The 27,343-nt window shown below is 40.4% G+C and overlaps 1 protein-coding gene across 5 annotated transcripts; it reads left to right on the top strand.

Moving 5' to 3' along the window:
* Positions 1-276: 276 nt before the first annotated feature.
* On the top strand, positions 277-27,343 carry LOC127619814 (zinc finger protein 384-like). Of its 5 annotated transcripts, none has more exons than XM_052092815.1 (12): positions 279-489; positions 1,803-1,870; positions 2,195-2,480; positions 5,391-5,513; positions 8,870-8,905; positions 9,293-9,459; positions 10,165-10,241; positions 14,786-15,010; positions 17,724-17,891; positions 20,286-20,364; positions 24,360-24,518; positions 24,728-27,343. In XM_052092815.1, exons 2-12 carry the CDS (start codon positions 1,808-1,810, stop codon positions 25,109-25,111), a joined length of 1,767 nt encoding a protein of 588 aa, XP_051948775.1. In that variant the 5' UTR covers positions 279-489; positions 1,803-1,807; the 3' UTR covers positions 25,112-27,343. The 5 variants fall into 5 exon arrangements, with proteins under 5 accessions (XP_051948778.1, XP_051948777.1, XP_051948775.1 ...); XM_052092814.1 differs by having other exon boundaries at positions 8,867-8,905; XM_052092818.1 differs by lacking the exon at positions 14,786-15,010 and having other exon boundaries at positions 277-489; positions 8,867-8,905.

The raw sequence follows: 27,343 nt of genomic DNA, 5'->3' as shown, positions 1-27,343 counted from the left end.
TTAGTCGCTATTCATGCTGACCTCTCATTGGTCGGATCTGAACCAATCAATACAAAGCACTGAATAATCCCGCCCAAATGGGGTGGAGAAAAAACCCTGCGTCCCCTCCTATGGCCCCAAGAGCCGATGCATGACATTTATATGTAAATTATATATATAAATAACATATTGAGGCGGACTGACATGAAATTTGTTTTTATTTAGCGTAGTTTGTCTTTTTATTGGAGGGAATTATTTGACCATTCTTGTCACGACCTCACAGGGCGGAAGTAATTTTTGGCGGTGAACGTTTAATCATTTTGACCTCATTCACCGGAAGTTTAGTCGTGCTAAATCGGACAGCCCTTCGAGAGAGAGAAAAAAAATAGAAAAAAAAATTGAGGGGAAAAAAATCGGTGAATCCAAGGGGTTTGGGCGGATTTGGACGAAGTTTCCGAACTGTCCCAGCCCGGAGTAGCCCTGGGGGTTGAAAGGGAATCGCCAGCACCGGTAATTAACTTAGATTTATGAGTTAATTGTCAATGATTTCTCCAAATTTGAGCAACTCGCGCGCGCGGTTCTCCCCGTCTCGACAGCCGGAAGTCTGCATGAAACTGCGTCTCTCTCGCATTGGCGTCGACGCTTTTTTTCCTCTTCGTTTTTTTTATGGTCGAGTTTTTTTTTATTTTTTTATTTTCTCAGCGAGACTAATGGAGAGAGGGATGGAGGCATAGGGGGTTATTGTTTGCAAGCGGAAGTTTACATGTTGCATAGCTTTTGGACAGAGGTTCTCCTTTGCTCGGATAACAAAAGCTGACATTTTAATGGAGGGTGGTTAGGAAAGCCCTGATTATACCTTTCCTTAATACTATCCATGCATATGTAATAAGAAGTTGTTCACTAGATTGCAACGTGCAGAATGAGCTGCTATTGCATCAGTTAGTGGATAAAAACACACCCGCAACATTTGATGCCGAGCAAAACGAATAAAAACTCGGAAGTTGTTTGCTAGGTGCCCATCCCCTGGCTTTCTTTTGGCATGCATTCGAAATATATTCACAATCTTCTTCTGTTCATTTAGAAGCCTGTACGTGAGCTGTTCATGTGCATTTTTTATTCTTATGATGAGCAATCGCAGTAATTCAGTTCAGACAGTTTTTGGCGCAGGATAGCGCGATGCCTTTTGTTTTGATGCCTATTTATAGCACGCTCTTTAGTGTTGCACCTCCATGCAAGGTATGCAGCTGTAGCTGCTCCCGTCTTGCATGCAATTAGACCCTAGGTGCAATTGAACCAGACAACAAAATTATGTTTATAAAGATAATTAAAATATGAGGGGTCAAGTGCTCTGCTTTTTATTTTTCTTGAATGTTTTTGTTGTTGCCTTTAACCAATTAAGTACATGTTCAGAGTTGGCACTTATGTAGTTTGCATTCATATTTCATGCATGCAATTTAAGTTTTGCACGTTGGGTGTGAATGCATCATGATTCCTAACCCAACACACTTCTTTGCCAGTCCTATGGCGATCATAGGGTCATCCACCCTCAAAATGAGCTTATGGCCTTTGCTGAAAGTGGAGTTAATAAAGATGCTTTACATTTGGCTGATATTTCAAAGCCAGTATCCTGAATTAATTGAATGAAGCAAGGGGCCTTGCATATTGTGTGGGGTACTTGGGTGTCACAGTGAAAACCTTCTTGCCCAAGTGAATAAACCTTTATACTGCCACACAACAAATCTATAAAAGGCAGGGTGTCATTTCACAACTGTTGCCGGAGGCAGAGTGGGTGTTTTACCAGTTATGTTGCTTTTTAATTGCAGAAATTATGGAAGATTCCCATTTCAACTCATCATACTTTTGGTCTCCCGTTCCAACAGTGCAAGGACAGGTAGACACCTTATTATTGGACTCTCTTGAACAGTACATCGTTGTGTCTTTAAAGGAGACACCATGCTTATAGAGCATAATCTAGAACTAAAAAAACATACCAGTCCAGGATGGCTAAACACCAGCCTCGCACTGATCCTTGTGAAATTAACACACTGGAAGCCCTGCACAACCATCGTGAAAAATTAACCCTTCCCTCGCTGCTCTCTCCTTCTCCTGTTTCATCCATCTGTTCATCTTTTCTGCATTTTTCTCTCAATCCATCCTCCTTTCTCTCTCCTCCTCCTCTCCTTGTTTTTTCCTTTCATTCCTCCTGGGAGTGTAGATTGAGAATGCCATGTTTCTGAATAAGATGAAAGAACAGCTGGGTCCGGAGAAGAGCGCTTCTTTTCCGCACTCGTCCACAGCGCACTACCCTACGGCGGTGCTGACGGTGCCAGGCACGGTCACCATGGACGCAGGATCTATCGGGAGGGTGCCCAAACAAGAGGGTGGAGGAGGTGGTGCATCAGGGGTGCAAATGGGTGGCGTGGGAGCGCACCTGCACCCGCCTCACACATCCCACAACATCACGGTGCTGCCCGTACAGTCTACGGGCATCATGACAGCAGGTAGGTGCTTAGTGTTTCAGTAATGGTCTCAATAACTGTGGACCCTTTTCACAAACTTTAATAACGTGATTCTGCTTTATTTAGCAGTGAAAGTCTAGCAAACTTTAACATTTTTAAAATAGTTTTTTTTTCTTCTATAATTTGTGTCATATTACCATGGCATTAATAATAATAAAAAAACACTAGTTACCACTGCTGTAATGCGGTTTCAAATACAGATGCTGAGGGAATACATTTGGCATACATCACTCTTCTGACTGTCGTAATCCATCGCTTTGTATTTGTTCCATTGAAAGTCATGGGAACGCAATAAACACAAAAATAATATTTGTTGTGGTCTCTCATTCAGCGCTATCAAAATTTACCCTGCTGTAGTTTACTTCAATGTTCCAAACCCCAAAATGTAAAAAGGGTCCATTACTTAAAATTAAAAGAAGCATTTTTTTTTTAATTTGTTGATTCCCATCATGTTTCCATTAGATTTTGATTCCTTTCATTTTATTTGTTTATTTTTAGTCTTTGGTTTAGTTTTTTCTTGTTTTTGACATTTTTCAAATGCAGATGTTCTTGACAGTTTCCATTAGGGTTGCAGCGGTATACCGGTTTCACGGTATACAACGGTTTGAAAATTGACACTTATCGTACCATGTACATTTGCTTGTCTAGCGGTATTGAGAAAAAAAATGCAACTGCACGGAGATTCTCTCATGCGCGTGCGCATCTCCTTTCCTTCTCGACTGTCTGTCAGACTCGTCAACTTGCGCCACACACAAACGCAGCATATGTCAGAGAGAAGCGAGGCGAGGGGGTCTGACATGAGTGTGTGAGTTAAAGAAGTGTTTCTCCATTGGTCTATTCGGACTGGGTCGCGGACAGCAGGGAAATAACAATGCCATGGTAACTTCTCCCATTCAAGATATTTCGGCGGTCGCCCGATTGATCGACTATTTAGGACTTCCGAGGCAGATTTAATGATAATCTCGCAAACAGCTAAAGACTTCATCTGCACTTTCGCGAGTGTAACGAGTTCGCGCTAATGATCTGCTCTTCTCTCTGGCCCGTCAGCAACTGGGCTTCCCTCGATATAGCGGAGCGCAGACATCAAAACTGTGACCAATTTCAACTTTTTTTTTTTTTTTTCCAACTTTTTTAGTTTAAAGTGTTACGGAGATTGTCAATTCGAACCTCCCAACAGTAGCAGCTCTGACATCCCAAACAGCACTGAGGAAAAGAGCAACACTGTGCTATGCGCCAAAATAAAAATAAATTACACGCATCACCTTTACAAATTTGTTTCAGGATTTTACTTGAGTAAAAGTAATTGTTATATTTTGACAAAATGTTATAGTTTCATATGAAATAATCTAAAGGTAGAATCTATTAGACCTCATTTTATATCAACAGTGGCAGTTTTAGTTAGTTTCAAGATGTGTTTCAGCTAGTATTTATTTTTCATAAATACATTTATTATTATTATTATTATTATTATTACTATTATTTAAGGCTAGCACACTGACCTAACCATGGTAATGAGGAGTATTTCCTTCTGTGAAATATGTGTATAAATATGTAATATTAGGTAACAAACGGGATAATAATGGGCTCAAATAAGTAAATATGCTCTTCAATTTTTAAAATGGGGAGAGACAACTTCCTGTAGATTTTGACATCAACAACAAAAATAATGTCGCTTAATGCATGTCCTTGTACTGGAAAACCATGAACAAATCTATGTAACACAAAAGGAAATGCAACCCAGGATACATTAAATACAGTTTATGTTTAATCTATGGCTGATTGCCACTTGATGTCCAATGTAAAATCTGTCCTGAAGCAAAACCAGTTGAGAACCACTGAGATAAAGGTACAGACAGGAGCAATATATGTCAATTATTAATAATCATAGGACATTACTTTAAAAGCTCACACAGCTGATGTTATTTTTCATTTAGTATTTCATTTAACATGTAAACTAACATGCTTTAGTTATATAACGTTATAGTTACATGATATTTTTATCATGTTTATAATTCTGTTTATTATAATTCTGTTAGCTTTCTTATTTTTTCTATTTATTTTATTTTCAATAGGGAGACTTTTTTTTACACATACTTGAATAAAATAAATGGTTTCAAGTTTCAATTATAATAAAGTGTTTGCTCAAAAATAAATAAATAAATAAAATAACCCTTCTGTTTTCACTGATAATAGTAATTGTGTAATACCTGAGAAACCGTGATATTTTCTGAGACGGTTATCATACCGTGAAAATCTCTTACCGTTGCAACCCTAGTTTCCATTCAAGTTGCAAATTTAATTTATGGGAAAAAACATTATCGCAAAAACAATGTGCGAATAAAGCCGCATTTCCATCCAAGGGTGTTCAAAAGGAGGAAATCGTCACTTCTGGACAAATTGTAGCCACTGTGAGTGTTTTAATAAAATACTGCCAGTCTAGAGCATGCAGACAAAACTCTCTGACTGTACCGTGCTGATCTATGATATTTGTCAAAAGTGTCAATAAACCTTTTATTCCATACAGTTCAAGTTTGTTTTCGACTTACTTGTTCTGAAAACTCTTTGTAGGCTTTGGATTTTATAAACCGTTATTTCAAGATGACCAGAGCAACATTTCAAATGTGATGATTGGCCCACCAGATAGTCCAGTAATGAACAAGTTTTTCAGTCACATGACCTTTTTAATGTGCATCTTTTATTCTTAAATATTTCAAATATTTGCTAATTTTGGAGATTTATTCCCATCTTGGTGTTTCTATCCAGCAGTTTTTATGCAATATCACAAAATGCGCATAAAAAACATTGATGGAAACATAGCTAATGTCAACAAAAAATATACTGATAATTTTGTTTTTAGTACAGACTAACATGTATTTCCTCTCCCCCTCTTAGCGGGGTTGGTGATCACGACTCCTCAGGGCACGCTGGTCACTCCTCCCGCCTCCTCTCAGTCTTTTGTTTCTGGCCCACCCACAACGACCATGATTGTGTCTGCGCTACACTCATCCACCACAGGTAAACTCACCCGTCTGATGCAGCCACCAAAAATTAAAATACTCTCGTCATTTACTTACACTCATGCCATTTCTTCAGCAGAACACAAATGAGGATTTTTATAAGAATATTTCAGCTATGTCGGTGCATACAAATTATAATGCAAGTGAATGGTGATCAGACCTTTTGTAGCTCCAAAAATCACAAAGGAAACATAAAAGTAATCCGTATGACTCCAGTGGTTAAATCTATATCTTCAGAAGCAATATGATAGGTGTGGGGTTTTTTTTGTTTAGTCTTTACTCTTTAGTTTAGTGGATATTTATGTTTTCTTTGTGATTTTTGTAGCTACAAAGGTCTGATCACCATTTACTTGCATTGTATGGACCTACAGAGTAGTGCCCGACCGATATATCGATATTGACGTATCTGTTTACTGATATAGGCAGAAAACTTTTTTCAGAACATATAATGCTGAAAACGATGCTTTAGAATTGGTGTCATAATGTAGTTTGTCCAGCAGAGTGCGCTCCCACTCCATTGTTTACAGAGCTGACTCTGAACTTACGGTGGTTCTGCAGACAGGGCGGAGTTAAGTGGTCTCTTCTCGGTAAGTTGTTAACTAGTTTGTGAAATACATACCGGAAAGATAAACAATGACCCCATAATATTCCCTCTTCAATATAACTAATATAATGTTAACCCTGTCCCTGACAACCATGTCAATCACGTTTAGCACATCTGTTTATGTTAGCCAGCTATAGTTTGTCAGTGCTGTCAGTAATGTAGCAGATTGAAAGGTAAATATCAGAGCATCTTTTTCCACCTTTAATATTTATAAGTCTGGTTTTCCACCATTGAAAGTTTCCCATGAACTTGTATAGCAGAATATGGTGTAATACCGCTGCTGCTGTTTATCTCGTGACTTGTCAGGTGTAAATGCTTCTTGTTTTACAACCTGCCAGTAATTGACTGGCAGTATTAATATAGTCAGCATTTGACTGATACTAAACAGTACTAATGTTTATTTAGTTATTTTATTTTTATTTCTTCTTTATTTTAATGGTCAGCATTTGACATACTAAACTTACATTACTGATTTTTATTTAACTATTGTATTTTTATTTATTTAAATGGTAAGCAATTGACTTGTACTAAACAGTACTGATGTTTATTTTGCTATTTATTGTATTTTTATTTATTCTTTAATTTAATGGTCAGCTACTGACTGATACTGAACATACAGTACTGATGTTTTTTAAGCTATTTATTGTATTTTTATTTATTCTTCATTTTTTCTGTGTCCATTTCTAGAATTTGTTGAAAATGTATAATAATAATGTAAAATATTGTTTTATAAAAATATTTGTTAAGAAAGCAGCCTTCTGAGTAGCTTTGCATATTGGTGCAAAATCGGTGAACAATCCACATAGAAAAGGTCAGTTTTCATTCCAGCTCAACAATTAACTATCGGCCACCATATCGTAATCTGTGAATTTTCCTAAAATCGGTATTGGTCTCAAAAATCCCATATCGGTCGGGCTCTACTACAGAGCTGAAATAGTCCTTCTTAAAATATTTGTGTTCTGCTTAAGAGAGTCATACACATCTGGGTTGGCATGAGGGTGAATAAATAATGAGAATTTTCTTTTTTGGGTGAACTGTCCCTTTAATCATCTGCGTGTTATTACGCTTTCTTTGTATGCTGTCAAGAAGCTTGTATAAAACTCACTTTTCACAAACCCTTGAAAACGTTTTGAACAAAGTCAGTCCTGAGTTTTTAGCCTATGATAATTGGTACAACAAGAGGGTATAGCTACATTTTTAAATATATTAAATTTACCCAAATTAAGGGCTGCACTTAGTTTACATTTATCCCCAAGTAATATGTCTGATCTGTGTTTGGTTCAGTTGACCCTAAGCCAGTCTTGGCAAACCCACCAGCTGTATTTCTTTTTATTGAATTTTTTTAGAAATACGCAATAATTTTTAAAAAATTTTTTTTGCATATCTTATCTTAAGTCCATTCAGACTCTATGATAATGAGATAATCGCAACAGTATTAAAAGTATTAAAATCAGGGACTAAAATCGGTTCAAGGAACAAAAACTGAAAACAAACACAAACTTTTGCAGAAAGTAACTGAAAATAACTGGTTCATTTCGTTACGATAATTTTTTTAATGAAACCAAAGACCAAAAGAGTTTTTCACAGTACATTTTCAGAATTACACCACTTCCTGTTAACCAAAAAATGGGGCTTCTCTCTTTTTAGTTGAACATAAGCATGTGCTTTGATTATGAAGGACACATCACACATTTCTTTGCCTTAATGCACATTGTGGATGTAGCCCACTGTGACATGCTGAAGACCTTTTAGACAGCTATATATAATTACAATTTATACATCCTGGATTAATCTAGATGCAAGGGAAATTATAGAGGTAAAAAGTATATTTCTCAGATGTTTCCAAGTCTTCACTAAATTACTGTCAGATTTGATGCATTGATACAGATTGCTGCTCTAGTTTTGATAGAGAAGCAGTTTTGTAATTATAACAAGTAAATAATTTGCATAAAAATGACATTTAGTCCAAATATACCCATGCAGTGTGTGCATGCATGCAGGAGAGAGAGATTTTGTCTATTAACTGATTTTAGATGGCCAGATGTATATTTGAGATTTTTAGGGGGGATATATTTGATATTGAAAAGTCGTTACTTGATTTAGGCTTCTGTATACTATGCTTGCTATGATTTCTATGCTGATAATTCCCCCACATGGGAAAATCAATAAATATTTTTGAAATATAAGTTTTGGGTGAGGCAAGTCCCCTGTGAGATCTGGGAACTGGAACATCACCCAACCTTAGCACAGAGTACTGTAATTATATAAAAAAAGAACATTATTAACCGTTCTTTAATTTTGTTGTAATGGTTACAAATTTGAAAGGAGGCAGCGGAACGCCAGAACCGTAATGAAAAAAAAAATACAGTTCTGCTCAGAATGAACTGGAATGGAAAAACATATTTTTTTTGTCCCTGAATTAAATTATAACTGCTGGCTAGAGAAATTTAATTTGATGATAATACGGTATCTAATGGGACCATTTGATGGCTTCTTTTGAGACTAGGGGTCGACCAATATGTCTTTTTGTTGTTTTTTTCTTTTCTTTAAATGGCAGATAATACTGTATGTAACATTCAAAATGTATGTAAAACAGACAGACAGCATGATTTTGCTTACTCATCCAATCTCAAAGCGAGAGCGATTGTGGGAGGGAGAGAGAAAAGATGAAAGAAGGGATGGATAGATAAAGGGAGAGAGGGACAGCGAGCTCTATATGTTGAGTATGTTCTGCTCTTTTCTGTCAGAAGATGGTTGGCCCCCCTCCCTCTATCTTCACAGCCACAGTAAGTATAAGAGCACATGTACATTTTTACCAAATGCTGGAAGGAAATGAGACACACTTCCTTCATTACAGGGACATGGCATCATTAGATGATCAGATAATTCGATTTGTAATCAAAATTGGCTGAATTGATGTAGATTTTAAGTAACATTTCATATAAGACTTGATATTTATTTTCAAAAATGGATGAAAGTCTACAACACAGAATAACCCTCCTCCTCATTAAGTTACTATGAGATCATCCTTGCATTTGTCCATTAACTGGACAGATGTAGGAAGATATTGTGCACAGCTACATATTACATTATGCTTTATCCTAGCAGCTGGGAGGATGCCATATCTTTACATTAGTGCATAATGTTTTTGCCTATTTTGCTGACTTTAACAGACAAGAAAGAAGATGGCAGTATTCCACCAGCTGTAGTCATGCCAGCACCCTCGAAGCGTGGCAGAAAGAAGAAGTCCATGATGTCAAGGGTCGGCCCCATTTCAACCCACACACTTGCCACAGGAAGTGATGCGCTGATTCTTGCACACCTGGCTGCTGGGGGACAGGTGAGAGGTTGCAGAGGTGTCGTACCTATCCTTACCTTCCTTACTTGAAAGAGTCTTCAAATAACAAGATATTAAATTGTAGGTTGATGAAGGAAAACCTTGGTGCATCTTTTTCCTCCCCTTTTCTCCCCAATTTGGAATGGCCAATGTGCTCTTAAGTCCTCGTGGTGGCATAGTGACTCGCCTCAATCCAGGTGGCTGAGGATGAATCTCAGTTGCCTCAATCTGCGCATATTATCACGTGGCTTGTTGAGCACTTTACCGCGGAGACCTAGCGCATGTGGAGGCTTCATGCTATTCTCCGCGGCATCTACGCACAACTCGCCACGTGCCCCACCGAGAGCGAGCACCACATTATAGCGACCACGAGGAGGTTAACCCAACGTGACTCTACCCACCCTAGCAACTGGGCCAATTGTTTGCTTAGGAAGCCTGACTGGAGTCACTCAGCCCGCCCTGGATTCAAACTTGCTTCTCCAGGTGTGGTAGTCAGCATCTTTACTTGCCGAGTTACCCAAACCCCAAACCTTGGTAAATTTTTAGTCTGTCTAGTTTATCTATTTAGCTTTATTACAAAATTATAACATTTCCATAACTGTCGGACTCGTTGTTGTGAGTGTGACCTCTGATGGAATACAGATGATGACTGGTAAATAAGTCAGGTTTTTCAGTTCTAAGATGCTAAATGAAGTTCCTTTTTCATAGCACAACACAAGTGACCCCTATGACCTCTCCAACGATGAGGATGATCATCCAGGCAAAGATGGGAACAAGTCCTACAGGTACAAATGATTAAGGAACACCTATATTAATATGAACATTGTACCTTAATACTTGATCTGGCAACTCGATTCATCCTAGTTCTTGATGTGCATTTAGCACTGTAAAGCCCCGTACACACATGCAGCGACTTTGTCGCTTGATGTCACTAGTATCTGTACTATGAAGTCGCTAGTGGGCGTTCCTTCTGCTGTCGCTCTAACGTTATTGGTGGTGTTACGAATGGAGGCAGCGAAGCAGACGAGGAGATGCGGATCCAATCGCAGTTCAACTTTATTAAGTAAACAAGCAAGAAAAAACACAAAGGAAAACCCTCAATGGGGAAATAAACATAAAACTAGAAAACACAGGCAGGGAACACACACCAGGCTAACAACATTCAACGAACGACAAGGAGTGAACAAAAAGCAGGGCTTAAATACACAGTGAGTGATGACAGAATGAGACACAGGTGAAAACAATGAACAAAATGGCAGTGATGATGGCAGGTGGATTCTGGGAAGTGTAGTTCTAAACAATGACAAGTGAGACAGTGGAGCTAAACAAGGGACAAAAGTGAAAACTATGGAATGCAAAGGTGACAAAAATGGCAGACAGAGGGCAACAGTGAAACAAGACAAGGAATTCCTAACATAGCCCCCCCTCAAGGATCGGATTCCAGACGATCAACATAAAACAAAAAATGTCCATTGACTGGGGGGGGGAGCTTGTGGTGGGCAGACAGACCAAGGGGGGCAACGACGGGCAGACAGGCAGTCCAGGGGGCAATGAAGGGTAGACAGGAAGTCCAAGGGGGCACAAAGGGAAGGCAGGAAGTCCAAGGGGGCACAAAGGGCAGGCAGGAAGTCCAAGGGGGCACAGATGGCAGGCAGGAAGTCCAAGGGGGCACAAAGGGCAAGGACAGGTTCAGGTGGTCTGGGAGCTGGCCACCGGGCAAGGACAGGTTTGGGGAACCTGGGAGGAGGCCACTGGACAGGGACTGGGTCAGGAGGCCTGGGAGGAGGCCACAGGACAGGGACTGGGTCTGGGGGCCTGGGAGGAGGCCACAGGACAGGAACAGGGTCAGGAGGCCTGGGAGGAGGCCACAGGACAGGGACTGGGTCAGGGGGCCTGGGAAGAGGCCACAGGACAGGGACTGGGTCAGGAGGCCTGGGAGGAGGCCACAGGACAGGGACTGGGTCAGGAGGCCTGGGAGGAGGCCACAGGACAGGGACTGGGTCAGGAGGTCTGGGAGGAGGCCACAGGACAGGGACTGGGTCAGGGGGCCTTGGAAGAGGCCACAGGACGGGAACAGGGTCAGGAGGCCTGGGAGGAGGCCACAGGACAGAGACCGGGTCAGGAGGCCTGGGGGAAGGCCACAGGACGGGAACAGGGTCAGGAGGCCACAAAGGCGGTGACCTGGAAGGCTCTGGCGGTGAAGCCGTAGGAGGCTCGGGAGACGGAGCCGCAGGAGGCTCGGGAGGCGGAGCAGAGGGAGGCTCAGCTGAGGGAGGCTCTGGAGGCTCAGAGGCCTCAGGGGGCGGAGCCGTGGGAGGCTCAGGAGGCAGAGCCGAGGGAGGAGGAACCATGGAAAGCTTGGGAGGCTCAGGGGGCGGAGCCGCAGGAGGCTCGGGAGGCGGAGCCGTAGGAGGCTCTGGAGGCAGAGCTGAGGGAGGCCTCAGGGGGCAGAGCCGTGGGAGGCTCAGGAGGCAGAGCCGAGGGAGGAGGAACCATGGAAAGCTCGGGAGGCTCAGGGGGCAGAGCCGTGGGAGGCTCAGGAGGCAGAGCAGAGGGAGGCTCGAGAGGCGGAGCCCTGGGAATCTCGGGAGGAGGAGCCCTGGCAGACTCGAGAGACTTGAGAGATGGAGCCCTGGGAGGCGGAGCCCTAGGAGGCTTGGGAGGAGGAGCCCTGGGTGGCTCGGGAGACTTGAGAGGCGGAGCCCTGGAAGGCTCAAGAGACTTGAGGGGTGGAGCCCTGGGAGGCTCAAGAGACTTGAGGGGTGGAGCCCTGGGAGGCTTGAGAGGCGGAGCACTGGGAGGTTCGAGAGGAGCCCTGGGAGGCTCGGGAGACTTGAGAGGCGGAGCCCTGGAAGACTCGAGAGGCGGAGCCCTGGGAGGCTCGAGAGGCTTGAGAGGCGGAGCCCTGGGAGGCTTGAGAGGCGGAGCCCTGGGAGGCTCGGGAGGCGGAGCTCTGGAAAGCTCGGGAGGCTTGGAAGGCGGAGCTCTGGAAAGCTCGGGAGGCGGAGCTCTGGAAAGCTCGGGAGGCTCGGAAGGCGCAGGCTCTAGGATGGGCATGACCATTGGCGCTGGCTTTTGGTCAGTCCAGGCTATTGGCATTAGCCCGGGAACGGTCGAGGCTACAGGCGCTGGCTCAGGGACGGTCGAGGCTACAGGCACTGGCTCAAGGACGGTCGAGGCGACAGGCACTGGCTCACTGACCTCTGAGATGACAGGCACTGGCTCACTGACCTCTGAGGTGACAGGCACTGGCTCACTGACTGTGGTATGCGCTGGCTCACTGACCTCTGAGGCGACAGGTACTGGCTCACTGACCTCTGAGGCGACAGGCACTGGCTGGGTGACTGTGGTATGCGCTGGCTTGGGTTCGCTGACCGTGGCTGACGAGGGCTCTGGCTCGCAGACCGGGGCAGGCGAGGGTTCTGGCTCGCTGACCGTAGCTGACGAGGGCTCTGGCTCGCAGACCAGGGCAGACGAGGGCTCTGGCTCGCTGACCGTAGCTGACGAGGGCTCTGGCTCGCAGACCGGGGCAGGCGAGGGCTCTGGCTCGCTGACCGTAGCTGACGAGGGCTCTGGCTCGCAGACCGGGGCAGGCGTGGGCTCTGGCTCGCTGACCGTGGCAGGCGGAGACTGGGGAGCAGAAGCCTTTCCTCTTCTCCTCCTCCGCCGGGCAGACGAAGCTGGCAACGCTGGCTCGTTGGCCGTGGTAGGCGTGAAGGGACGAACCACGGGCGAAGGGAGAGTTACCACTGTGCTAGGAGTGGCAGGGTTCTCCTCGATGACGCCCACAGTAAACGGTGAACCGCAGGCCAGCAGAGTCTCCTCCACGAACGCGTGGAGCGTCCAGCCGCGCGTTGCCTGTGGCAACTGCTCCTTGAGCGCACTGTTCAGGCTCGCCCGGAAAAACCCCACCAGGTCGGAGTCAGGAAATTCGGTGGCAATCGCGAGGAAATCGCGGATGTGGTCCTCCACCGGACGATTTCCCTGACTAAGGCTGAGCAGCTGACAGCTCGCTTTTCGAACCGCTGGATCCATGTTTGGTCGTTCGTTCTGTTACGAATGGAGGCAGCGAAGCAGACGAGGAGATGCGGATCCAATCGCAGTTCAACTTTATTAAGTAAACAAGCAAGAAAAAACACAAAGGAAAACTCTCAATGGGGAAATAAACATAAAACTAGAAAACACAGGCAGGGAACACACACCAGGCTAACAACATTCAACGAACGACGAGGAGTGAACAAAAAGCAGGGCTTAAATGCACAGTGAGTGATGACAGAATGAGACACAGGTGAAAACAATGAACAAAATGGCAGTGATGATGGCAGGTGGATTCTGGGAAGTGTAGTTCTAAACAATGACAAGTGAGACAGTGGAGCTAAACAAGGGACAAAAGTGAAAACTGTGGAATGCAAAGGTGACAAAAATGGCAGACAGAGGGCAACAGTGAAACAAGACAAGGAATTCCTAACAGGTGGATGCACATCTGGCCATGTCTTTTGAAAATTTTATCACAGATGAGGGATTTTGCTAGTAAAACTAAGATTTCATTCTAATTTGACAAGGAATCCATTTCCTTGCCCCTAATAATGCACGATCTGCAGGGAGAGTGTGTTTATGTGAACTGCAGCAGTGCTCAAGGCATCATAACATTAATAAGTTGAACGAACTTGCAATGTACGAAACTCAGACTGCCAACAAATTCTTTTCCACACATAATTTGTATTGTGTATATATATATATATATATATTATGTATGTGGTTACAGACTAGTCACATAGCAGTGAAATCGCTCACAGAATCTTCTCCTCTGTCTTGCCTGCACTTGACTCCATTATCTCACAGGAGACAGATGACCTGAGCTCCACTGACACAGTCTTAACTCCTATTGGTTGTCGCTCCTCGTCTGAATAAAGTTAAACTTTTCTCAACTTTGTTGTGTCACTCGCCACGTCCACATCTAGATTGGTCGCTATCGCCAGAAGTCGCCAGCTCTCATTGTCAATGAATGAGATGAGATTGCTTTGTCGCTGGAAGCCGCTGCATGTGTGTACAGGGCTTAACAATATTAGCACTGTTTGCAGCTGTTTTAATGCTCCTCTTTGAATCGAAGTGGCAGCTTCTTGGTAAAATATCCCAGACATTATTCTCAGTCATTTTGGAAAGAAAGCATCGCTAAGATCTTAAAATTAATGCATTGCAAACTAGTTTATATATTTTGCCAATATATTTTTTTCATTAAATCATTGTTGAAAAGTAAATAAGGCACTAACAGTCATTAAAAGAGTCTCTCAAAAGTCATATGGGTTTCCGCTACCGATTTTCTTCGTAGGTGCCGGATGTGTGCGGTGACTTTCTTCAGTAAATCAGACATGCAGATTCACGCCAAGTCACACACTGAAGCGAAACCACATAAATGTCCGCACTGTTCCAAATCCTTTGCCAACTCCAGCTATCTGGCGCAGCACATCCGCATCCACAGCGGGGCTAAACCCTACACCTGCTCCTACTGCCAAAAAACCTTCAGACAGCTCAGCCACTTACAACAGCATACACGGTACTGAATGCAATACGTATGTGTATGTGGGAATTTTACATGTTACTTCCAATGGGAAGTACCACTTCACCTGCTTTGACATGGACCTACATTTTGGCAAGGCTTTGTTTAGTTGGCTTAGATAAGCATTAGGGCTGCACGATTAATCAAAATAAAATTGTAATCGCGATATGACCTTGTGAGATTATTAAACCGCAATTTTAATCAAATAAGTAAATAGTCTGCTAGCGGTGCTCGCTTCAGTTTATTTAGAGCACTGCTCTGTCCTGTCGGTATTGTGTTAGTGCATTATTACAGATTTTTCAGAGCGGTTCTGTGCTCCACAGCGCCATCTTGTGCTCAGATTAACAGATGTGCTATGAGTTCGGTTCCGTTTGCTTAAGTGAGCTGAGCTGAGCGTGTTGTATTTAAAGCACTCCAGAATCACTTTAAGTTCTCTTCTGCAAATATCTTTGGTCGCTATAAGTTATACAAATACAAATATTATATCCCATGGCTCCGGGTATTTATGGGCAGAGGAGGAGATGATAAAATGAGGAGCTGTAATTGTGAAGTCAGCAAAACAAAATAAAAGCTTGACAGTTTAGAACTCATAAGTTTAACTGGACCGCATAGTGATGCCCCTTGCAAGTTAACGTTTGATTAATAAATAATAATAATCAATATATTATTATAATATTCAATTCAAGTTGACTGGGTTCCAAAAAATAATGATGATGAGTAGTATGCTTACAAAGATGGCAGTTTTTTTTTTTTTTCCTTCACTGTTTTATTTGTTTGGTGCTAAAGTGAAAAAGGTCTGAGTTTGATTCTTTTAAAGGTGTGAACCCTCAAAGAGTAGCACAAGTCTTTTATTGACCGTAGAACATAGGGAAAAACATGAACACATTTTGATCAAAAGTAATCACTAGTTTTTTGTTAATCATTTAGCAGTTCAAATCGCAATATTGCTCAAAATAATCGCAATATTACTTTTTGTCCAAATCATGCAGCCCTAAGAAGCATGTATCTTTTTCATTCCCTCTTTCTCTTAATATCTTCCAGCTCTATACTAACTTAAAGCTCTGACATACAGTATGATTTTACAGGTACATGTTCACTCATATTGATAGACCACCAATTTAAATGAAACTGCATATTGATTGGAGATGGAATCATGTCTTTGCTCAATATCTTTTTTGTCTCATTCAAATTTCATCACGCCACTGCTTGTCTCCTTTCTTACCCCAATTACTAACTTAATATTTGTTTTATTTACTTATTTTGGGTTCTTTTATTCTTCACCTTTTAGGACTCTCAGTATCATCTTTAAATTTCTGTCTACATACAGCATGATTTTACATCATTCTACATTGTGTACTACTCCAACCAGTTTTTTTTCCTCTGCTACTTGACCTTAACTGATGTTTATCCTCATCCTCCATATTCTTTTCCTTTTCATGCATTTAACCCTTGTGTGTCAATTTAAAAAATTTACTTAGAGGGCCTTAGAGGACAAAAATGTCCATGTCAAAAAACTGCCATAATAATATTATATATTAATTTTATTTTCCACTTTCAATGAGTTAATTTCTTTTAACCAACATAAGTCCTGACCATAACTACCAAACATTCATTCATTTTCTGGATTTTAACCCTTTAAATGCCAATTTGTTTATATAATGCCACTGTGTTTTTTTTAATAAAATAATAAAAAAAACACAAAGGTTTTTCCATATACTAAATGCTAAGGGAGTTTTTTATTTGATTTATTTTTTGGATTATCGCAGTCTGGGATATGTCCATGATTTGCCACAACATTTATTTTTATGCATTATTAGATTGTGTGCAGTGTCGGATAAAACATAAAACAAAAAAACTCCTTAGAGGACAAAAATTTCAACATCAAAAACTGCCGTAAAATAATATATTAATATTATCTTCCACTTTCACTGACTTTTTTTACACACACACACACACACACACACACACACACACACACACACACACACACACACACACACACACACTTCTCAATACACACACACACTTCTCAATACACATACAAAACACACTTGTGTGTGCTCAATAATACAGCAAACAGAAAATAGGAAAAAAGCATATATTTGCTCCATAGGCTAAACATGAGAAAAATGGCACCATCTGGTGGAAATTTTTAACATTTTGAAGCCAGGGCTCCTGAATGAAAGCGTAATATCATAGAATTCATGATGTAAATGTTGCTGTTTTAACGGGTTTCAATGAGGACATTTTTGTACACTGTGTATTATAGATGTATTATAGGAACTGGGTTTAAAATATCACAATTCCCCCAAAAATGCACACCTTTGGCAAAATTAACACAGTCAACATGATCGAAAAAGACAAAAATGTCCCGACGGTCGCACAAGGGTTTAGAGTGAGACTTCATTCCAAGCTGGTTTTGGGATGGTTTAATTTGAACTGATACCACACAGTAGTTAGGGAGAGGGAGGGGGGGAGGAGGAGAGAGGGAGAGAATGAGAGAGACAATAAGTTGATTGTGCCTTGTGTTTTTTGTGTGCTACGTTTTGAAACCCATACACAACAAAGAGCATTACTAGAAGCATGTAACATACATCACATTTTCTGATACATTCATGATTTGATCCATAAAGGGGTTATTTATTGGTTTCTGATAAATCTCTCTCTGTTTTTTCTCTCTTTTCATCCCCTTCCCTTCATCTCTTGTTAGAAACCACACAGAGGGCAAACCGCACAAGTGTCCTCACTGCTCCAAATCATTTGCCAACTCCAGCTACCTGTCCCAGCACATCCGTATCCACAGCGGGGCCAAACCCTACACCTGCTCCTTCTGCCAGAAAACCTTCAGGCAGCTCAGTCACCTACAGCAGCACAACAGGTAACAGAAAGGGATAGATAGAATCAGTATAGAAACATACAATATAAAAAGTGCCTTGAAAAGAACTCACAATCTGTCACAAGTTGTCACAATTTTGTTTGTCAGATTCCAAATTTAGAGTATGTTAAAGTATAACTTTTTTCCCCAGCTGGTACATTGTATTGTATATCATGACAAAAAAAAACTAAAATGTTGAGGATTAAAAAAAGGATTCATACTCTTCGTATTTACTAGGTTAACCTTGCTCTGGAGCAAGATAATGTCTTATAAACACATCCAATTTGTTGCTCTAGTCTCCACTATTGTTGAAAATTAGCCTATCAGCTGCTTTCAAATACTTCATGAGCATAAATACCTTCCCTCTCTATCCACCTTGTTTTTCAATGTAACTAGGGCACCTAAATCCTGCTTGTTGTCAGAGAAAATGTTTTGGGGGGGATTTTCTCCCAATTTGGAATGTCCGATTCCCAATTTTACTCTTAAGACCGCGGCATCTATGCACTTCACACCACGCGCCCCACCGAGAGCGAGAGCCACATTATAGCGATCATGAGGAGCTTATCTCGTGTAACTCTACCCTCCCTAGCATCCGGGCCAATTTGTTTGCTTAGGAGACCTGGCTGGAGTCACTCAGCACAACCCTGTATTCAAACTTGTGAACAAGAAACACTGTATCGTCATAAGAAGCAGATTTTATTATTGTCTCTTCAATACAACAACACAGCAACAAGTGAATGATTTACTTACTCTTTTACTATAAATGCTGAATTTAGAAAATTATCCTACATTATTCTGCTATATATCCTGTGGTTGCATGAGTTTATGAGCCCATATTAGAGTGCGGATCGGGCCGTATTTTTCTGTCCGAGCCCGGCCCGCGTCCGACAGGGCAGTAACCCAACCCGAACGTCATTAAGATATTTATGTCCGAGCCGGACACAGTTAAAAATCTCGTTTTTTTTCTCATACACGCACGTGTTGCGCGTTGTCACAGCAACATAAACTAATTTCCGCACACATGAAGATGGATGTTAGGGTAATATTTCAAATTTATTTTAATCACAAAAATAAACATTTGCATCCAGTTAAACATTATAATAAGCTGTTTTAAATTTCAAATGTTCAATGCCTTATCGCGCCGATGTGACCGAGCCCGACCCAAACCCGAACGTCATTTCAAAATATGTGTCCGAACCCGGCCCGGCCCGTCGGGTCCCGTCTGGCTCGGTTCGGGTATCCATCCTCTAGCCCATATCACTAAATTCTGGTATAATTATCCTTCTAGTTATTTACACAGTGGCTAATGACAGCGGAACTTTGTTACACTTGCCGGAAGTGCAGCCATCTGATTACTTCCGCTTTACAAAATAAGATGGATATGATCAAACTGTATATATATTAGGGATATAAATTGTGGAAAAGCACAAATCTGAGGAAGGATACAAGGACATTTCAAAGGCAATGTGGCCACTGCAAAAAACAACTCTGACTGATCTACAGAAGTCATTGGCTGTGACTGAAATCAATGTCCATTGCTCAAAAATCTCAAAACTATTACACAAAAAGGGGCTGTACAGCAGAGTTGCTAGGAAGCAGCCTTTGCTGAAAAAAAGCACATGCTTGCCCATGAATACTTTGCAATCTGTTACTCGGGTGACACTGCAAAGATGTGGCAAAACGTCTTGTGGTCTGATGAGACTAAAGTGGACATTTTTGGCTTAAGCACTAAATGGTATCAGTTGTGCAAAGCCAACACTACACATAAGCCATAAAACACTATCCCTACAGTGAAACACACTAGTGGTAGCAAAATGTTATGGGGGTGCTTTTCACTTGCAAGCACTGGCAATTTTATGAAGATTGATGGGATAATGAATGCTGCAAAATACTCTACCTATTCCCCTCTGCCAGAAAGTGTAAAATTGGGAGGAAGTTTGTGATTCAGAAGGACAATGACCCAAAGCAAATAGCCAGTGCAACACTGGAGTGGCTTAAAAATGAAGACAATTTATGTCCTTGAGTGACCCAGTCATGATCTGTGGAGAGACCATCAAAATTGCTGTCCATCAACGATTCCCAACTATCTTTGAATAAATTCATGCTTATTTATTTATGCATTGTTGCAGAGTTCAGTGATTCACAAATAATAATACAAATCTGTTGATTTACTCGATCTCCGGTTGTGCAAATCATTTGTGTGAAATAATGGTTGGGTGCCGAGTACTTTTTCAAGCCACTGTATATATTCCTCCTTGCATTCCTCTTCCTTCCTTCCTTTGGTAGGCATCCTGGAAATGTTTGTAGTTGTTCAAATTTTGTAGAATGACAGTAATTGAGGTGATCTTTTAATTTTGAACATGATCTGTGGTTAATTGCCTTAATTTTATTTTGAAGGATCCATACTGGTGATAGGCCGTACAAGTGTGTCCATCCCGGCTGTGAGAAAGCTTTCACCCAACTTTCCAACCTCCAGGTAACCATATTTTCATCTGATCGATAAGTCTTGACAAACTACAACCCTTTTATTGGTGATGATGTTCACTATAAAATAATGTGTAGCTGAAATGCCACCTGACATGATTTTGAACTATAACTGTATACAAAATGCTGTTACAAATATCTAGAGATGTCCCGATACAATTTTTTAGTACGAGTACTGATACTTTTTTTTATCACTCGCCAACAGGGTTGTAAAATGTTCTCAGAAATTATACTTAAGTGAAAGTATGGATACTGAGCATAAAGTTAAAAATCCAAGTATCTAGCCAAAAAACATACTTGAATGTACAATTTAATGTGAATACGTTTTACTTAAGTATTAAAAAGTAAATGTATTTTTTTCCTTGCTAGAATGAAATCAAGAGAGGAGATCGTGTGAGTGAGAGGATGTTGTTAAATTTGATTGGTTGAAGTAGCCTTTTTACTGTCTCCAACTACTGTCATATTTCTCCCCATGTGGCTTTCGCAACCTGGTTATAGAATCATGTTACAAGTACACAACTATATTTTTTGAAAAAATAATTTTTATTTGGACTGGTGTACGAAAAATGGCAATTTCCTAAGTGCTACAAAAACGCTAGATTAGACTCTAGACTCAACTTTCACTTAAATCATGAGTAAAACGGCAGATTATCAAGTCATAAACGTACTTTTCGCCGTGTTCCTCAAAATGCATATTATGACGTCTAAACACTTTTACTATAGCGCATGATTTATTTCACAAAATGACGTGGTTAATTCAGAAATGTGTTTTTTAAGACACTATCGATTAGGATTAAGTTTGCTAACAAGCTTAAACATCTTGGCTGATGTCTTGCTTCAATATATCCACAAAATATTCCTTCCTCGTGATGCCATCTATTTTGTGAAGTGCACCAGTCCCTCCTGCAGCAAAGCACCCCCACAACACGATGTTGACACCCCCATGCTTCATTGTTGGGATGGTGTTCTTCGGCTTGCAAGCCTCACCCTCACTCCAAACATAATGATGGTCATTATGGCCAAACAGTTACATTTTTGTTTCATCAGACCAGACACTTCTCCAAAAAGTAAGATCTTTGTCCCCATGTGCACTTGCAGACTGTAGTCTGGCTTTTTTATGGTGGTTTTGGAGCAGTAGCTTCTCCCTTGCTGAGCAGCCTTTCAGGTTATGTCGGTATAGGACTCATTTTACTGTGGATATAGATACTTGTCTACCTGTTTCCTCCAGCATTTTGTCATTTGCTGTTGGTCTGGGATTGATTTGCACTTTTCACACTAAACTATATTAATCTCTAGACAGAATGCATCTCCTTCCTAAGCAGTATTTTGGCTGCATACTATTGTTTGTACAGATGAACCTTCAGGCATTTGGAAATTGCTCCCATGCTTGAACCAGACTTGTGGAGGTCCACAATGTTTTCTTTAGATTTTACCATGATGTTAAGCAAAGAGGCACAGAGTTTGAAGGTAGGCCTTAAAATACATCCACAGGTTCACCTAATTGCCTAAAGGCTTGACATCATTTTCTGGAATTGTCCATGATGCTGAAAGCACAGTTTACTTTGTGCATGTAAACTTTTGACCCACTGGAACTGTGATGCAGTCAATTAAAAGAGAAACAATCTGTCTCTAAACAATTGTTGGAAAAATTACTTGTGTCATGCACAAAAAAGATGTCCTAAATGACTTTCCAAAACTATAGTTTGCTAATATGAAATCTGTGGAGTGGTTAAAAAATTAGTTTTAATGACTTCAACCTAAGTGTATGTAAACTTCTGACTTCAACTGTAAATCTCTATAGAACAGTAACCTTCATCTCATCTGTTCAGGAGAACATTTCACTTGCTTTTAGCACCACACAGTGAACATTTCACTTCAGAACTCCCCTGAGACATGTAATGAACCACAATTTTATTTTGCAAAAACGTTGCCACAGTCACACAATGTTCGTTGCACTTGAGAACGAATTGCGATGTCGGAGCACCCAGCCCCTTTAGACATAGAGAAAGATGAAAAAAATAAATAAATTAGCTTTGAAGAAAGTTAGTAATGTTGTTGGTTTTGTGAATGGTTTTCTAAGGTTTGCTACCTAACCTTGCTGTTGTGCAGATAGATAAAGTCAATACAATTTATAATTAATATTTACTCAAATTCTGTTATTTGTATTATTATCATTGTCATTGCTAGTTTTATAGATATTAATGTAATAGTTCCATAACAACAACAATAATAATTCAGCAAATAGAGAGTATAAATAAGCCTTTTGTTTTTTTTATATATATTTGCAACACAAATGATAATGTTATACTTCATAACTGTCCAATCTGTAGAAAGCAGCGGCGTTTAGAATAAAGATTAGGACAAAAAACATCAGTGTTTCTCACTTTGTGCTCTTAGTTTTGAATGAATACATCACTGTTGTATATGGTCTAGTCACAAATATTTCAATGTATCCAAACAGCCGCCATGCAACACTCCATTTGAAATGACGTACCTCTGGTCTGTTGTCTGTTGTTTGTTGGATGCTGTGAAAAGGCAGCTTCAGTCCAGTAAGACAAAAGACATTTATTTGCAAAAATGTAATGAGTACTTTTCAAGTTTCAATAAAATTGTAAGGAGTAGAAAGTAAAAAAAATTATTTGGAAAAATACAAGTATTCCGTTTTAAATTACACTCGAGTAAAGTACAAATCTCCCAAAAATAACAAGTATTTTTAAGCAATATCTCAAATCTGTGATGCTCTATTATGCAGCACTTTATCTGAAAAAAAAAAATAACTCCAATGTTGTGTTTAATATTGTGCAGCGAGGTTCTGTATAAAATCACCACTTCAACTCAATTTTATTTATATAGCACATTTAAAAACAAGGGTTGACCAAAGTACTTAACTATTTAGAAATCTAAAAATAGTAAATTAACAAACACCATCAACACACATTATACACAATACATGTTAAAGCATTATAAACTCTAATAAAAATCTGCATATACAAGATGAGATGTCAAAGAAGGAATCTCCAATATTCAGGATTCCCCCGATTCGAATATAAATGTATTAAGATGTGTTTTCAGCTGAGACTGAGAATATCTATAGACAGCGCCAAACGAATATAAAGGGGAAGATTATTCCATAATTTAGGAGCTCCTACAGAGAATGCTCGATGACACTTTGACTTTTATTGGACCGAGGGACAGCTAGGAACATTTGGTTTGTAGATCTTAGTGGCCTAGAAGTCATCTAAAGTCTTAGGAGGTCTGCAATGTAATGTGGAGACAAATTGAGAAAATCTGTGGAGGGAGCTGAAGGTTCGAGTTGACAAACGTCAGCCTCGAAACCTTAATGACTTGGAGAAGATCTGCAAAGAGGAGTGGGACAAAATCCCTCCTGAGATGTGTGCAAATCGTGGTGGACAACTACAAGAAACGTCTGACCTCTGTCATCGCCAACAAGGGTTTTGCCACCAAGTACTAAGTCATGTTTTGCAGAGGGGTTGAATACTTATTTCCCTCATTAAAATGCAATTCAATTTATAACATTTTTTACATGTTTTTCTGGATTTTTTTGTCTCGCACTGTTCAAATTAACCTACCATTAAAATTATAGACTGATCATTTGTTTGTCAGTGGGCAAATGTACAATATCAGCAGGGGATCAAATACTTTTTCCCTCACTGTATCAACAGTTTATTTAAATTTTATCATCAAAATGGTGTTTAAATAAATTCATTAAAACTTTAATCAAATGAAAGTATAGCAATTAAATTTCAACATGATATTGTATATGGTATCGGAGCATTTTTAAGATTACAAATACCAGTACACGAACGCGGTATTGGACCAGATTCCGATACCAGTATTGGTATCGGGACATCCCTACTAATATATTTGTCTTTGAAAAATTTCTATAGTTTTGTTGTTGGTGTGCAAAGTAATGTTGGTTTCATTCTCTTCAGGACCTAATGACCTCTCTCCTTTTTTCCCCCACAGTCTCATCGGAGACAGCACAACAAGGACAAGCCATACAAATGTCACAATTGTAACCGTGGTTACACAGATGCGACTAGCTTGGAGGTTCACTTGTCTACACACACCGTAAAACATGCCAAACTCTACTCTTGTGGCCTCTGCAATCGTGCATACACATCTGTAAGACCCCAACCAGACTATTAAAATTCTTCATCTCTAGTCCCTTTTCTTACATGTTGGCTAACTAGATTTTGTTATGCAAGAATTGCATCATGGACTTATTGTTATATACCAATCTATAACTATTACTGATATATCTGTGTATTAAAAAAAAGTCCTTTTGTGTTGGATTTTTTAATTTTAAATAATTTTAATTTTGTCATCAATAGGAGACGTACCTGATGAAACACATGCGAAAACATAACCCTGACCCTCTGACGGTAGCAGCTGCGGTGGCTGCTCAGCAAGCCCAGCAGGGCCAGAACCCGGCTCAGCCCCTGGGCAGGGGTCGTGGGCGAGGTAGAGGTGCTGGAGCTGTGGCTGCAGGTGCCGGAACAGCGTCTCAAGCACAGAACCAGCCCAATCCCACGGCACCAACCAGTTATTCTGTTACAGAGGGATTGCCCTGCCCTTTCGACCTGCATCAGTACAAAACCGTTTCTGCTGGAGAGATCCAGTACAAGCCTGTCAGTGTGGCCGACTTGGTGGCCCACAAAGATCTCTGCCTCACTGTTTCAACGTCGGCCATCCAGGTGGAGCACATGAACTCGTAGAGGAATGAACTCCGAGAGAAGACATGGACCATGAATTGGGAAGGAAATAAAAACACTGCCTTTGGACAAAAGAGGAGCTCCAAATACACAACTGGCAGTTTGAAGGCGAGTGCAGGTTTAGTGACGGAGAGGAAAAGAAGGGCTTTCAGGAGAGCAGCACATGAACAATGCAAATTGTCTTTCTTAAGGCTTGCTCTGCAGTGTCTCAGAAGAGGCTTTAAGGTGTCATGATGGCTTACTTTATTTAGTGATCATTTATATACTAGTAATGTCCAGCACCCAACCCCCCTACACACACATTTTGTCACTATACCGTGCATTACCACGATAACAGTTTAACTATTAGAGGAATAATTCACCCAAATATGATAATTCATCATTTACTAAACTTTGTCATCTCTAACGTGTATGACTTTCTTTCTTCACAAACTTAAGATATTTTAATGGATACATGATGTCTGTTTGTCCATATAATGAATGAATGGTGACAAATTTCCAAGCTCCAAATAGGACATAAATGCAGCATAAAAGTAATCCATTAGACTCCAGTTGTTTAATCCATGTCTTCTGAAGCAATCCAATCGATTTTAGGTGAGAACAGACCAAAATATAACTCCTTTTTCACTATAAAGCTTTACGTCCTTGGCCATCATGATTTCAAACTTGATTTCACTTTCTAGCACTCTGTGCATGCATCAAGCACTAGGATGTGTAATCGAGCTTGAAATCATGATCGAGCCTAGAGATTGCAACAGCAAGTTGTACAGTAAAAATGAGTTACATTTTGGTATGTTGGCGAGACTAAGCTATAAACTTTGAGTTCATTTTCATACCGTGACTGTGCAAGATTTAATAACATGGGAAACATTTTAAACAAGTATTTATGTTTACTTTTCTGGTTAACAGACTAGCACATGCTTTTATCAAGTTGTGAAAACCAGCTTCCACTTATTTCACGTTCATGCTGAACACATTTAGACTGCAGAGTTCCTGTTTCTTCCGGTTTACAAAATGGCTACTAGTTTACATTCCCTGGAGTATTCCAGAGCCTCTAATGGTGCTTGCATACTTGCATTGCATTTTTCCAGTACGAGTCATGATCTCAATGCATGCTCGATGCATGAAAAAGCTTTCTAGTTTACCATTTTCAAAATCCTACCACACTTGTAAGCTGTTATGAAGTTTTAATGCCTTGATGACACTGCTTTGCTTGCCTCCTGATTGACATTTTGAGTAAAAGTGCAACTGGTTTGTCACTACCGGCTGAGAGGCCTGTTGGAAATTGGAAGGAGGTGGCTAAGTTATAAACTGCACTAGAGTGGTGGAAAAAAGCTAAAGGTTACATGGGATATGGCACTTAAATGATCGTTTTTTTTTATTCATTGACTCTGTTTTTCATCATTTACATTTTAGCCATTTATAACATGTATGTATTTTTATATTGTCCTTGTGTATGTATGTATATGTATATATGTGTGTGTGTGTGTGTGTGTGTGTGTGTGTGTGTCTTTGAAGGGTTGATTGAAAGAGCACGTGAGAGAACATTTAAAAAAAAAAGGAGATTTATGTGTGGAAACATCTATAAAGTTGTCAGATTTTTTAACGGAAAAGAGTCCAGTCGTTTTATATTCTTTTGACCCTCCCAACTGTTTTTTTTTGTTTTGTTTTCAGAAAGGGAGGGGATAAAAATGATTGTGCAAACAACAATTTGTTTACCAGGTACTATTGGGTAGTTTTTTGTTATGTTTTAAACCTTTAATACCAACTACTATATCAACTGTTCTTTTTTTATGCAATTATATTCATTATTATCCACTGGGAGTTACTGTGTACATATAGAGAATGTGTTCATTCTGAAAAAAGGGAAGGGTTGGCTTCTGGTGCAGTTGAAATATGATTATTTTTTACATGTATTAAAAGGCAACATTAGGGATCAGAATAAAGGTTGTTAACATATTGCTAAGCCATTTAATCACTGACATCCACGATGCCATCTGTGTCCAGTTAGCAGCCAGGTGAATGGCTGGTCCTACATGTATAATCCTTGTTGTAACCCATTATATGTCTTTGGAAAATAACTCCGTTCTCAATATTATTATATGTGCAACTTCTTTCGCTCCTACTACTTATTAACTACTCTTTAAGATGACTTTGCTGTATAAACTCTCATTCATCAAACGTAACTGTTTCTCCTAATATGAACAATAAAAGAAGATTAAAAGAAAAACAATT

This window comes from Xyrauchen texanus, chromosome 26 (genome assembly GCF_025860055.1).
Source record: "Xyrauchen texanus isolate HMW12.3.18 chromosome 26, RBS_HiC_50CHRs, whole genome shotgun sequence".
In the NCBI taxonomy this organism is placed as follows: domain Eukaryota; kingdom Metazoa; phylum Chordata; class Actinopteri; order Cypriniformes; family Catostomidae; genus Xyrauchen; species Xyrauchen texanus.
The sequence above is the reverse complement of the archived record's forward strand: the minus strand, read 5'-3'. Positions and strand labels throughout refer to the sequence as shown.

Excerpts from the sequence above, each read along its gene's own strand:
- LOC127619814 (XM_052092814.1), top strand. The coding sequence starts at position 1,808 with ATGGAAGATTCCCATTTCAACTCATCATACTTTTGGTCTCCCGTTCCA. Across the intron at positions 15,011-17,723 it reads CACTTACAACAGCATACACG|AAACCACACAGAGGGCAAAC; the intron begins GTACTGAATGCA and ends ATCTCTTGTTAG. Across the intron at positions 17,892-20,285 it reads CACCTACAGCAGCACAACAG|GATCCATACTGGTGATAGGC; the intron begins GTAACAGAAAGG and ends TTTATTTTGAAG.